General features: G+C 32.9%; 2 protein-coding genes across 11 annotated transcripts; one reads left to right on the top strand and one right to left on the bottom strand.

Annotated features, from left to right (window-relative positions):
- Window positions 1-386: 386 nt before the first annotated feature.
- Window positions 387-5,204, top strand: LOC100797517 (mediator of RNA polymerase II transcription subunit 10b). Of its 10 annotated transcripts, none has more exons than XM_006585942.4 (10): window positions 432-686; window positions 835-907; window positions 1,008-1,457; window positions 1,597-1,821; window positions 2,560-2,638; window positions 3,323-3,565; window positions 3,661-3,741; window positions 3,846-3,948; window positions 4,043-4,132; window positions 4,982-5,204. In XM_006585942.4, exons 6-10 carry the CDS (start codon window positions 3,333-3,335, stop codon window positions 5,051-5,053), a joined length of 579 nt encoding a protein of 192 aa, XP_006586005.1. In that variant the 5' UTR covers window positions 432-686; window positions 835-907; window positions 1,008-1,457; window positions 1,597-1,821; window positions 2,560-2,638; window positions 3,323-3,332; the 3' UTR covers window positions 5,054-5,204. The 10 variants fall into 10 exon arrangements, with proteins under 10 accessions (XP_006586003.1, XP_006586005.1, XP_040874458.1 ...); XM_041018524.1 differs by having other exon boundaries at window positions 1,005-1,457; XM_014779342.3 differs by lacking the exon at window positions 1,008-1,457 and having other exon boundaries at window positions 3,355-3,565.
- Window positions 5,205-6,575: 1,371 nt separating this feature from the next.
- On the bottom strand, window positions 6,576-10,860 carry LOC100787127 (probable serine/threonine-protein kinase PIX7). Its single transcript, XM_003532000.5, has 6 exons — window positions 10,136-10,860; window positions 9,120-9,457; window positions 8,841-8,976; window positions 8,207-8,343; window positions 8,004-8,127; window positions 6,576-7,530 (listed from the first exon to the last, which is right to left on the bottom strand). The coding sequence occupies exons 1-6, from the start codon at window positions 10,344-10,346 to the stop codon at window positions 7,013-7,015; spliced, it is 1,464 nt and encodes a 487-aa protein (XP_003532048.1). The 5' UTR covers window positions 10,347-10,860; the 3' UTR covers window positions 6,576-7,012.
- Window positions 10,861-15,052: the final 4,192 nt, after the last annotated feature.

Raw genomic sequence — 15,052 nt, 5'->3', positions numbered from 1 at the left:
GTTCAAACACATGCATCTCTTACATGTCCTTGCTTGCTTGTTGACACTTAATAAAAATGGTGATCATAGTAAGTAGTGTGATGTTGCAACAAGCAAACTAAGAAAATTTAACGCCAAACACCGATTTTGAATTTTGAAAGATAGAAAATTTAAATTTAATCTCTGAATGTGTAAAAAAAAGAATATAATAATCTTATTGTTAAATTTGTGAGATAATTTGGTTATTAAGTTCAAAGATTTAAGAACTAATTTACTAATAAAATATATTTTTTAAGACTAATTTAATATTAAGTTATAAAATTTGAAATCAACATTTTTATACATTAAAAAAATTAAATTTAAATTCTTTTATGTATTAAGAATCAATCTACAACCCCTGACACGTCAGGACCAAAATAAATATTTACCTGGAGCAACACAACTAATAAGATCACGTTGTTACTTTTTTTTTTTAGTTTGCTGCTGCGGTTTAGTAGTGCAGCTAAACGTCGACGAACAAGGAAGGAATAACGAAAGAGCCTTCAACGCTGATTTTTGTAGAATATTGGACCGACAAATAGTTACCAGCTTCCACCCTGTCTCTCTGCGATTGAGAAAGGGACTCACGTTCTCTGTTCATCACACCCTCTCTCTCTCTCTCTTCGTCTCTCTCTCTCATCCATGTGCATTTCTTGTCTCATATTAGGGTTTGTTGATACAATTTTGATTTTATTAATTTGTGCTTCGATTTCTATTTCATTGATTAGTATTTCGATTTTGGTTTTAATTTCAATTTGTGCTTCCATTTGGATCTCTAAATTATCTGGACTGAATCATACACGCGCTGTTACGCAGCTTCGAGTTCAGAGGTCGCCCCCTTCATAGCTTAGAAGCAACTTCCGCAACGTTTTCTCCTTGATTTCTTCAGGTACCATATGCTTTTTTTAATAATAAAAAAACATTTTTGCTTCTCAATCCTAAGAGGTTCCATTTTCCTTACTCATCAATATAACATGGTTACGAAGTAGGATCTTAGGCATGTCAGTGTTGGAAACCCCAATAGAACGGAAGAACTTGAGTTTAGGCAAAAGGGTTCTTGAGAAGATCAAGAACAACATTTGGGCGACCTGGGTTTTTCAAATTGTCCCTGTTGAAGTGTATTGAGGACACCCCACATGAGTTGATGAGGCAAGACGCTGTAAAGGTGTCACTTTTAAGATGGTTTCTATCAGAATGATGAATGAGTTGAAGAGAAAAAGCGAGGCATTGTGTTTGCATTGCAGCAAAGAACCCAATACGATAAATGGGTAGTATTAGTGTAGTAACTTGAGAATGATGATCTTCCGATGAGAAAAGTAGGCACCATTTAGTCTCTTACATTGAGATTATTGCGTTGCACACTGTTTTTGGTCGGCTAGTTGTTGAAACCGCTGTGGGGTTTGGACAAAAGGATCTGTCTCGTGAAGTCTGGCCAAAGGGTTTGTTCAATTTCCATCTCATGCAATTTTTAACTTGGTTTATGAGCCTTCTGCAAACTGACTGATTCTGATATATTAGCATTTATTCTATGACGTTGGGAATTCCATTCTTTTATACTTCACTTGTTAACATGTACAGGCTGGGAAATAGGGTAAAAATATTCGCTGGTAATCAGGGTTTCAAATAGCGTGCTATAGTGCTGTAGCGGAGTAGCCCTTGCCTGCTACAGGGGCTGCTGTAGTGGAACAGTTTAGTGAAGCGGCTGTAGCAGACAAAAATAGCGGGCTGAATACCGGCCGTAGCAGATGCTATAGCAGCGCCATGTGTTGATTAATTCCAAAGAAAACCCTCTAAAAAACCGAGGTTAGGGAAAATGAAACCTACTGCTATATTTGTAGGGAAAATGATTAAGACTACTTGATTTTTAGAAGATGATGATTGACGACTCTTATTTAGGAAACTTGTATTTGACTTTTTTTAGTATTTACATGTATGTTTTATTTAAGACACCTATGATTTTTTATTGTTAATTATGAATGTCATGAATTTTGAGCAATTTTTATCATTTTTGAGAATTTATACGTATATAATTATATATTGTACATTATATTAAGTATAAGCTACATAAAAAAAAATTCAGAATAGCGGCTATCCTCTATCCCACTATATTGGTTTTTTGACCAGCTGCTACATGCCGCTACTCAAGATTGAAAACATTGCTGGTAATTCTAGAACATGTATAGTTTTTTTTCCAGGTTTTAGAATGCCATTGTATTATTATTATTATTATTATTGAGCATGTTTGGTATATAGATTACTTTTTGAGAAATAATCGCCAAAAGTTCTCTTGTGAATGATTGTTCCTCCCGAATAAATTGAACCACCACGCACTAAGATCATATTGTTAAACAATCATTCTTTTGGATAGAATATAGTTATTGCAGATGCAGTAATGCTCTGCAAGCCGCAATAATTGATAGTAAACTCTAAAGGGCTAAGAGGGCAATTAAGTTTTTTATTTAGTTGTTAACAACTAACAAGCATCTTCATTACTTACAAGTTTTTTCCAATCCTTCATCTCTTTTTCACTTTCTCTCACAGCTCTAGTTCTCTCTCCCAAGCTTTCTCCAGCTTTGCAACTAGCTGTGTCTGGCTCTGGCCATCATCAAGTCTTCTTCAGGTAAGCGAGAATCCATAGGTCTCACTTATATTTTTGTTCAGTTTAATGCAACTTACTGCTTTTAGTTTTGCCATTTTAATTTAATTTTGAATTTCAGGGACTAATTCCTAATATTCTATAATATCTATGAAAATTGGTTTCTGAATCTAAAATGGAGATTTACTCGATTCTTTCCTTTATTTTGAAATTGTTTGTACCTAATTCTCTTTACTAATGTAAGGGACTTGTCTTTTGTTTGTGTTGCGAATGTGATTGCCACACTAACTGAAAGAAATGAAAATCCTAAGGGGTGTTAGTGTAACTCCATGTTACCTTTGAACTGTTTATAACATGTCTTGCCTGATTATGAGGGCTTTGATTTTTTTGGAAAGTTTTGTGCCTGTTAATTTGAGATTATATTCAATATTAGTGCATCATGTCCAACATTACTACAACATTTTCCTTCATTTCATGTAGTTGATGACAGTACCAATTTGCCAATGGTCTTATACATGTATTAGAACTTAGAAGAACCTCGTGCATGCTTTTAATTTTTTAAATATCTACAGTAGTTCCTTATAATTTACTTTCAAGAAAATTGCTATATAGTCTCCAGGCTACCTCACATTGCTCTTTAGCCCCTTACTTTTATTGTTAGCCTTTTGCATTTTGAATTGAAGTTTTTTCATAATTTTTTGTTAATAGAAAATTACAAATGGATTCATCACAAAGTGCAGCTCTTGGGGGAAATGGTGGGAGTGGTGGAAATGGGACGTTGATTTCTCAAAATAATGACATGGCAGCCTCTGCAACAGGAGCTGATGATTCTATGCAGAAGCTGAACCAGGTCAGCAATTCCATTCAGAAAACCTTAGGCCTTATCCATCAGCTTTACCTCACAGTTTCTACCTTCAATGCTGCCTTTCAAATGCCTCTCCTCCAACGCATGTATTTCTCTCTAATCCTTTTTCTGCAATGCATTTTTTCTGTTTTACTTTTGCTTCATGTTTAAAATTGATCATATTTTACTTTAAATGTCCCAGCAATGGCCTTGTTGCGGAGCTTGACAACATGGTTAAATTGGCAGAGAAGTGCAACATTCAGGTTCCTATGGAGGTTGTCAAGTGAGTTGTTTGCAATTGCCTTTGTGTGCTCCTATAGTTTCTTATTACCTAATTTAAGTTTTACTTTTTAATTTTTCTCATTTGAATTTAATTGTTGGCTTTAGTTTAATTGATGATGGAAAGAATCCAGACGAGTTTACCAAAGATGTTATAAATAGCTGTATTGTAAAGAATCAGATCACCAAAGGAAAAACTGATGCTTTAAAGGTATATTCTTATTCTTGATTTTCGTTACATATGAATTTCTTTGTTTCCAGTTTTGCCTTCCCTTATATTTAACTTAGTGTTTCTGTGTGGGCAGAGTTTGCGCAAACATCTTTTGGAGGAATTGGAGCATAACTTCCCTGATGAGGTTGAAACTTTTAGAGAGAGTCGTGCTGCTGCAGCTGCTGTAAGTACTATTACTTATTTGGTCTTTTAATTCAATGTGGAACAGAGCTTTAAAAAGACCCTGCTATGTCATTGCTTTGCTCCCAGTTCATTGTAGGATCATACGATCTCATGATTTCTGTATTTTAACTATAAAACTCCTCTTTCCTTAACTGATAACAGAGACAAACAAGCAATAACAATCCAGAGAGGAAAAATACAGATATCACTAGCGAAACTGAAATTGAAAGAAACTACAGAAAAAAGGCCAATGCAGCTCTTAGAGGGTTTACTAGCATCCCACACTTTCCCTCTCTACTTCTAATAATTTTCTCTATAGCAGATCACACCTTCCTCAATCCTCCTTTCCTATGATAATTCTGTTATTGGTGAATCCATACTATCCACGCTGGCATTTTATATAACAATTGTTCTACATGCCTGACAAGTTCAGTTTTGATGCTCACCTTCAATTCAAGTACTACCAAGGAGATACCAAATGATACAACCAAGAGAGAACATAATACACATTATTTCTGAATGCTTTCTACCAATTATTATTTATTAGGTTGTTTGATAATCCTCATCTAATTCTTTTCCATTCATATTAGGATTCTTAAAAACAACCAATCCTACTCAATTTAAATACCTTGGGTTGGTTTCTGCTGCACTATTTCCACCGTATAACACATGGTTAATTTTGTAGTACTTTTGTAAATGGCAGCTTGTCAAGGGACTATTTATATTTCTAAATATTTTGAAAGGGCTTAGGGGAAAAAAACCGAATACTAAACTGAATCCTTGAGTGAATTACAAGAATTATATAATTTTGTTAGTTTACATAAATCTTGGCCTTATTTCATCCATGCAGGAGTTGAAACGTCAGGCACAGGCACAAAGCGCACTGCCAAATGGAGATGTAAGGGTTAAATCAGAGCATTGAGTGATAGGCATATTTCTTGTGCCTTCTAACGTTTATGTATACGTTGTATAGTGCAGTTCAGCACTGTTCCTTGTTTCTGCATCTTGGTTAAATGTTGTAAATTTGATGACTATTTTTTACTTATTAATCACTTAATTTGGCTTGTTGCTAATTTTTGAGTGCATATTTCAATGAGCTTGAGGTGCAGGGGAAGTGGAAATTAATTGGTGTTATTAGTTTTCTTTAACACTGGTAAATTTCAAAGAAAGAAAATCAATCGTTCCAAAATAAATGTAATTTTCTGCATTTTGAATTAGATTTCCCGTGGAGGCATTCCAAGAATTGTGAATCTGTTTCTTCAAAATGGACCAACCCCCTAGTGACGCACTTCGGTTCCCCACCCCTACCCACCAAAAAAGAGCCATCTATCGTTTAAGAGTAGAGTACATAGATTAAGAAAAATACATGTTTTTTAAACTCTTATTTATAACTTTTGACATTTATTAATGTTCTATTACTCCCCTATTTTCCTTTCTTTTTTTATAAAGGTGTAATTGAAAAATAAGTCATCGATGATATCTTGCAATTTTAAAATAAATCAATATTTTGTGTTCACCTCTAAAGTGTCACGTCAACTTAGTGTCCATGTCAACAATTCAGACACATCAACTCCATGTTCATTCATGCCAGCATCCCCATTAAATACTAGATGTTAAATTATCAAAAACCAATTGGATAATCATAAGAAACATGGGGATTAGAACAGAACAATTAAAGATTAAGAAGCCAAATTGTCTTAATCATATTATGGACTGAAAACAATTAAATCAATTTAAAAAAATTATCACTGATAAAAATGTCATTAATTCGGTATCTCCAAATTAATCTCAACCAACAGATATAGAAGTAGCTCGTAAATAACGACACTAAATTTTGCTCTACCAAAATACCTTAAAATAGACAATTCCCTTTTTTTTATGGAGACATTTCAAATTGATGGAAAAATATCAACCGTTCACACATTCAATTATTGTTTCATATTCTGAAATAAAGACATATACACTCCACAAGCACAATAGTTGGTCATATTATAATGGTGGGACTAGTCAAAATTATTTTCTATACAAAATGATTAGTTAGATGCTTGCCTCACAAATCGTAATGGTGAAAAGAAATAAAGAGAAAATCATCGTTTCTCGTTGGTCCATTACTTTTAGCTAGAGGTGTTAGATTGAGAAAACTCAACTTTCTTTCTTACCATTCAACTTGAATTGGAACTCACGTGTCCAAAATTTGTATACAAAAATGGGCATTATATATTACACGGGTAATGTGATTGCACGTGTCGGCTTTTTTTTTTTTTTCTTGTGGTGGTGCATTTCAAAGAATTATTCATCAAAGTTTCAATTATTAAATGAAGCATAGAGAATACATTATCTTACTATGTCAACCCTTTAGGTACTACTATTATCTTACACTAAAAGCATAAATGGGATTAAATGCCGGTATTAACTAAACATATAGGAACAAACATTGGACATAATTTAATGCAATGAAGCTTCTTTCTCATCTTTCCATAAGGAAGAGCCTGTAGATAATTTAAGGAGCCGCATTGTTTGATAGCACAAGTAAGCATAACCAAACCAAGAGACGACATTTCTGGGGGCAAATGAAAAAAAAATAAAAAATTGAGTTAATAATCTTGAATATTTTGAAACAACCTGAAGAAACATTTCGGTTGACAATTTGACACTAGAGATAGTAGCAGCAGAATAAGCTTTCACCTGCCCTAAGGTCAACACTAAACATACACCATAAAGAAGCATGCATGCATACATACATGCATGCTTCTTTTGCTCTCAAGTTGTCCATGAACAAATGGCTAGGCACAAGTGACATCTATACTTAGGGAATGAGAAATGATGAAAAATAAAGGGTGGTGACAAAGAAAATGAAAACTCATCATCATCATCATCAACTCTATGCCTTGCCATTGGGTTTAGGTGATGGTTGTGGAAACTGATGGTGATATGGAGATGCATGAGTGCCATGTGGAATTGATAGGCTCCTTTGCTGTTGCCCGTTTCTGGTGAGCAACGCTCCTTGTGTTCTCCCGTTTCTGGTATTTGGACTCACGCTAAATCGGTCGGCTTGCATTGTCTGGAAATAATAAGACGAACTAGCCATGTCCTTGAGGTTTGGCAGAGGCTTTAAAGCTTCCACAACTTCGCTCATCAAGGGTCGCGCTTTTGGATCTCTGCTAAGGCAGTGAGCGGCCAGATGCGCAGCTTTCTGAGCCCCTTTTATGGAAAAGTGACCTTCCAAGCGCGGGTCTATCAACTTGTAGAACCTTCTTCTCTCTCCCAGATGTGGTCTAGCCCATTCCACAAGGTTGTGTTCACCGTTGGGCCGGTTTTTGTCCATCGATCTTCTGCCGGTCAACATCTCAAGTAGTACCACTCCGAAACTGTACACATCACTTCTTGATGTAAGATGTCCTGCCACAAAAATATGAATCTGATTAGATAAGGATTAGACATTACACATGTTGCATTACATGCAGAATATTTTGGAAGCTTTAATAATTATGAGTATGCAATAGCAGCGATTGTAACATAAATCTATTAACAGAATTGGTCATCACGAGGAGAAACTATGGACAACTCAAGCAAATTAAACAAATTAGGATCTTGATCCTAAATCTGCCTTGTGGGGAAACCAAATTACATTACCCAATAGAGGTCAAGAACATTGTAACAAGAGCAAAAACAGTCACATTCCAAATATTTCTGTTGAGAAATACTTGAGTCAGTTGAGTGATCTGGATCAGAAAATGTGAATTTGGAGACAAATGAAAGCTCATCAAATATGTAGGGAGATGGAAATACCAGAGAATGATCATGCATTACTTCACTGATAAATAGCAGCAAAACCTTGCAAACTTGGGTTTAGCATACCCAACTAAACTTACCCGTCATGACATATTCTGGTGCTGCATAACCATAGGTTCCCATCACTCGAGTAGACACATGGGTTTTATCACCCTCTGGACCATCTTTTGCAAGTCCAAAATCTGAGAGCTTAGAATTGTATTCCTGAATTGTTATAATAATATAAAGATCAAATCAAGGAATGAAAAGAAAGATGGTAATAACTTAACATTTGGCCACTTACTGCATCCAATAGTATATTGGAAGTTTTGAAATCCCTATATATTACTGGTCGTTCAGCTTCCTCATGAAGAAAAGCAAGACCCTTTGCAGCTCCAAGTGCAATTTTCATCCTAATGGACCATGGAAGAGGCAGGGACCCTACAAAACATATAATCTTTTACATGAGAACATACAATGGATATAATCAAAACAAAGAGTATAAGCAGAAGTTTGAAGTTCCAATCCATAATCCATCCACATAACAGAAAAGCTGCTAAATTAAAAAAGAAAAAAAAAGTGATATACTTTTTAAAGAATAGCATGGCTTTGATGGAAGCACAGGGGTGTAGATTAGTTCTAAACACTATTCTTCACTAGGCGGATCACTGGAGTAAACTATATCATATAAAACACAAGAAAAAATCTGTCTCCCCTACATTTTATTTTATTTTAAACAAAAGATTTCATATACATCAGAAGTCCGAAACATTTTTATCTGGCTTTGTATTGGGATTTGGGAAGGAACCATGCTTCACAAGAGACACCCAGCACAATCCTCCATTGGATGTTGTTAGCAAAATATAAAGGTGCAGCAATGATCCAGCTATTGTTGGAAAAGAAATGAGAAACTGATGAGTCAGAAAATAGTAACTTACTCCTAAACAAGTGATTTTCCAGGCTTCCCCGTGGCATAAATTCATATACTAGCAACCTTTGATCATCTTCAATGCAGTAACCAATAAGTTTAACAAGGTGTGGATGAACTAGATCACCAAGATAATTTACCTCAGCCTGTCACATGAACCAAACAAGAATTAAAACTTGATAGATTCAGCATATACTATTCAAATAAAATATACAAATTTAAGAAAATACATAAAAAAAAATCAAACAGAAATACAAAAAATGAACAATTATATTAGTAAAATACAAACCAGCCATTCTTTATGACCCTGGAGCCCATCATGGTTGAGGGTTTTTACAGCAACAGTAAGCCCCGTGCCAGGTTTCACTGGAGCAGTTCCATTTTCTTCAATCCATCCCTTGAACACACAACCAAAGCCACCTTCACCAAGAAGACTTTCAGGCCGAAAATTTCTTGTTGCTAATTTAAGATCATTGAATGCAAATTTTCGCAGCCTGGATGCAACTTTAAGCTCCTCTTCAAGTTTGGAAGTGGATGAATTGCTTTCGGCATTACTAGTGGTTGTCGAAGAGACTACTCGGAGTGTTGGTTGATCTCTACTTGTATCAATAGTTGATTTACTTTCAGCTAATGAAAAGCCAAAATCCAGGAGAGGCAAAAAGTAATCAGCAGAAGCAATAGGATAGCATCATGTAGTAGCAAGCTTAGACAAGATGGAGATATAGATAACACTTCAACAGTAATTTGAAAAATAACAAAAACGACAGAAAATGCAGAAAGCCAGCAAAAACTGATCCAACTAATAAATTGTAGGCAAATTGGGCAAAAATCACAGCCCAAGACAATTTTCCTCAAGGGAAAATTGAATGTGGTTCCTGAATGACTTCTGTCGGAAAAAATACAAGAAGACTCTAAGAAGTCTCTTTCAGCATGCATGACAACAAACACACACATGGTAAGGTGATAGACCTTGATAATTCCAACTTCCAACTATTGAATGCAATTGTCTGATTTATGAACTCATCCCCCTACCCAAGGAGGTGAAGAAACTCCCACAGAATGATATGCTTCGGGGAGGGGGAAGGCACAAAAGAATGAATCATAGTTACCCTCTCAAAGCTCTCACAAAATCCTCACTAAAGGCATTGTATGTATTCCAACACCACAAGGTCTTTGGAATATATTTTCATATAGAGTTTTGAACAAGCAGACACTATGAGAAAGTCAAACTAAAATGTGTTCAAAGATGGAACCTAGAAGCACATAATAAGAACAACAATTGTTCCAGGAAAAATGGAGGGTTACCATAATTAGTGCTGGTGCCACTAACTGAGCTATCAACTTTGGATCTTGAAGAAATGCAGCTCCCAATGAACCTCAACCTAAACCAACACCCAGTCTCTTCTTCCTCTTCAACTTCCCCATCCTCTTTCTTCTTCTTCTTCCTCCCCTTTGATTTACACACATCCAAAGACTCCACCACTACTTTTCCATTCTCAGCACCACCCAACCCCATCTATAGCAGCAAGCCCTAAAGAATCAAAAGCACAAATCATCAAAACCAACCCACCCCAAAATCCCTAACACCCCTTCAAGCAATGCCCAACACCCCAACCTTCAAATCCACCCTCGACCCAGATGACCAATTCTCAAACTAGACCTAAAAATCACAACTTTACCACTCAAAACCCCCTCATAAACACAAAACCCAAAACACCCAGAAATTAAAAGTGCCAAAAAAAGGGGCAGATCACAGGAACCAGATCACACACACCCCTATTGAACCCTAGATTGATCAGCTTGTGGGTACACCAAACAAAGAAAGAGAGTAATGCCAACCCTTTTGCCTAAAAAAACACGACAACTTAGCTCAACTAAGAAAGGCTATGCTCAAGCCTCAAAGGAAAACACACAGAGACATCAATCTCAGAGATGTGTTTGTGTTCGTGTCCTCCTCCTACCTCCTATGATGCTCTATGCAAGCTGACCCAGTACAACTCCAAAAATGCTGAAATGGAAACAGAGAATACCAATAATAATAATAATAAAAAAGAAGTTATATCCTAAAAGCCTATTTTAGACGGTTGTCGAATTACAACTTATTATAAATTTAATAAATTTATTAATTTTTAAAATAATTATCATATAATAATTTGTAATTAAATAATAATACAAAACATATGTAAACATTAAATCTTAGTAATAATATGAAAAACTAAAAAATAAATAATTATTGGTATGTAAATAATACAATTATGATTTTACTTAACTAGATGTTTCAATTCACTTCTTATACGTACAATGGTGTTAAATATTTAAAAGAAAATTTTTATTATTTATAATAATTTTATTAGTTTTGAATTTGACTATTTTTGTTAAAAAAATACATGTAATGAAAAAAACAATTATGAATTCTTTATATTATAATTATAATATATAGTATTTTCTTTTATTAATGGGAAATTTTTTGTTGTTTAAATGAAATATGGGAGGGCGGAAAAAGGGGAGTGTAATAGGGTAAGGGTAGGTGCCCGAAGCAGGGGTTTTGGGGTGCCCGGACTGCCCGTAGGAGGGTGGAAGGGGTGACCGAAGAGTGGGTGGGCAGTTCAGGCAGCCGGAGAAGTGGAAAGGGCAGGAGAGAGAATTGAAAGGTGGGACCCACCATTGGATGGTGACGTGTCTGCCTTCGGCGGGCGTAGCTTATGGAGGCCAAATCGCGCGTCAGGTTGATCTCATCTCTTTGGCATATTAGCATTGCCATATCATATGGCATGAAATCATGAATGTTATTATTATTTATTAATTGTTACTATTACAATAAATAATACATGTACTCAAAGTATAATTGTTATATCATTTGTAATTATTTAATTATAAATTATTAAGTACAATAATTATATTACATTTTATAATCATTTTTTTTTAAAATTATATCAAAAATATTTTTTATTAGTTAATGGAGTGGTGTAATTTATAATGACATTAAGGGTTAAATTGAATAACGTTACTATTTTATAAATTTTAAATCAAAGGTAAAGAGTTTTATAAAATAATTTTTTTTTGTTGACACTAAAAAACTAAAATTGGATTTTATACAATTATTAGGCGTAATTATAGTTTTTTGTAAAATTTGGAATATAACTTTGGTCTTATTAATTAGTTTTTTTTTCTATTGGATTAATTTCTTATTGAAAAAAATATTTTTTCTTATCATTTTTTGTCTATATAAATATTTTATCCAAAATATTTAGGGGGTTATGATTTTGAGATATGAAATAGTTTTAAAGTTTATAAGTAGGGAATTTAGTGAAAATTCGAAGGATTTTATAAGATGTGAAATAAGCTTCAAATAAAGAGTTGTGATAAATAAATAAAGTGATTATTTTTAGTTATATGTTTATTTTAATAAAATTCTTAAATTTTAACATATTTATCATAAATAAGAGAAAAATAATAAAAGTTACGTTAAAAGTAAAAAATAAGTAAAAATATTAACTACATTTCTTAATCATTATATAGTATCATTTACTGATGAAAAAAAATATTATATTATCATTAAAAGTAAATAAATAAAAAGGTGAAAGAAACATTATTATTTGATAAAAAGTCACTGAAAGTTAGTTAGTTGCTAGATTTTGATTTTCAGCAAGATTGTGAAGCAAGGGGAGACGTATATATAAACAAATTGTGACACGTTTTTAGAAGGTATAACGCACATTTGGTATCTAATTAGCACTTAAGTAGCAGTATCTTGGTAGTTGGTAGGTAGGTAATTAAGTACTACTAATATGTTAGATTTCAGTATTTCACATTATTAAAGTATAGCTTGAATATGTCTATGTATATAGTTTCTTGTGGTTTTATTTGTATTTGAAATTCAAGCTGCCCTTCAGTATTAAAAGTTAATTTGTTCATTACTTCAATTCTCAAAACTAGTATATTATTATATGTATAATAATAATGATTTTATTCTCAATTATCTTAAAGATAGTTAAGTAATTAATAAATAAATAATTTTTTATTGATAATTCCAGTAAAGTTATATTTATAACCCTAGATATTATACTTTTATTTTCTTATCTATATCTTTCAAAATTAAAATGATATGATCTTTTTTTACCAAAAAATAATATGATCTTAAAATTAATAATTAGAGTTATTTCATGTAATTAATCATAACCAATCCACTATGTGACTTGTCAGATATCTCATGTATTCTTGAGATCCAATAATAAATAATTCTAAAGATACTAATAGAGCATTTCGATCTTTCTCTTCTTTTTTTTTCTCTCTCAAAAAGACAGATTTATATATTAAGCACGACAAATTAGAATCAGGTGTACACAACAAATTAGAATCAAACAATGTGGTCCAAATATGGCCAATCCCATTACAAGATCTAGACCAAAATAAGTAGCAAGGCAAACTACATAACCAAACCAAGGAACATAAAGGTAAATATCAAAATTAATTATATTTTTTCTATAATCAACTACTTGCTAAATTAAAAGAAAAAAACATCGGATCATAGGTTTATTTATAAGAAAGAAAAATTGATGCTAGTTTTCAGTCATAGATAGCTTAAACCCCTAATGCAAACCTGGACATTATTGTTACTTATGTTGAGCAATACAGTTTTTTTTTTTTGCTAAATGAAATTATCACAGGCTATCTAATTTGAACTGTACCTACAAGAAATGAAAAGTTATTAATGGAGCTAGGGAGGGAAATTTTTACTTTGAAACTTGAAATAGAAAACAGAAATAAAGGAAAAGGAAGAAATAAAAAGAAGATTATTACTTTTGATTAGGCAAAAAGGAGGAAAATTCCATACTCTTTTTCCTACTTTTGCTCCTTTCACCCACCATTTTAGCATTGGAAACAGAACATTAACAAATTGATTTTTCTGTTTTTACTCATTCTCGCATGGTATTTTAGAAAATGAACTAGAGCACAAAGCTACACATACATTGCTTTCACATTTAAATACCTACAATCTTGTTTCAAGCGTAGGTGGTAACTGGCAAGCATATATGATAGTATGTACTTAGACAGTAACAAGAATATGAGTAAATGCGAATGTGTGTGACAGCACACAACTAAGATTGACTAAGAGATTACTTGCTCTTGCAAGGGATCACTCTTGACTTTTTGCATCAGCATATCACTTACTTGCGTGCTTCTCACATACTCATAAGCCAAGATATTTATTATGGTATTTTTATGAGTTTAGGGATTTTCCGTAAAACAAAAATGAGTTCAGGGATTTAATTTGAGTTCATTTTTTACACTGAAAAAATGTATAAAGAAAAAAATAATGCATTTTTTTATTAGTTTAACATGAATTAAGTTTATAAATATTTTAAATTATGTTTCACTAACCTCCTAAGTCTCACATTGCTTAGAAATCAAGATCACTGATAATGTATAAATATTTTATTTTCTTAATCTACTTAGATGTAGTTTTTAAGAATAAAACTTTTGAGGTCCACCAAACACACTTAAGGAGATAATACCTTAGATACATATGTAAAAATAAAATTAACTAGATAGCAAAATAATTTCTCTTGTTAAATATGAATAATAACTAAAAGAATTAACAACTCTAGATATTAATATATTTACAAGAAAGGGAAATAAAATATTTTGTTCCTATATCGTGTCCCATTCTCCTCTTTCCCATGTTTAATGTTAAACTAGCTAGCAAAAGAATCTCTCTCTCTCATATAATTGGTAATAACTTCTTCGACAGTTCATAACTTTTTCAATTAAATTGCTCAATTTTAATTGAAATAGATAAAATAATATATCGGAATATTCCTCGTGAAAACTATCCTTATCGATCGAGTCATTGCGTCAATAATTGATTTTTGCTTAAGCATGCATGTCAGATTCATGGACGGCCAACGTATATTTCTTTATTTACGTTCTTAATATATTAGCTAGTTGAACTCACGTTAAAATCAACGGTCAAACATTTTAACTTATAATTTGAAAGCAAAATATTTTGAAGTGAATCCATCTCTAAATTATTATATAAGAGGGTATATATCTTTAATTTTTAGTAAATAAAAAATATATTAAATTAAATAAAATCAAATACAATGTTATTTATTTTAAAGATAATTAAGTTCACTTTACGAGAATTTCATCTTATATATGTGTATATAATTATAAGTGAGCATCACATGTGAACAAGGAAAAATAAAAATAAAATGATTT

The sequence above is a fragment of the Glycine max genome, chromosome 8 (assembly GCF_000004515.6).
Source record: "Glycine max cultivar Williams 82 chromosome 8, Glycine_max_v4.0, whole genome shotgun sequence".
Classification (NCBI taxonomy): domain Eukaryota; kingdom Viridiplantae; phylum Streptophyta; class Magnoliopsida; order Fabales; family Fabaceae; genus Glycine; species Glycine max.
This window is presented reverse-complemented; position numbering and strand designations above follow the sequence as displayed.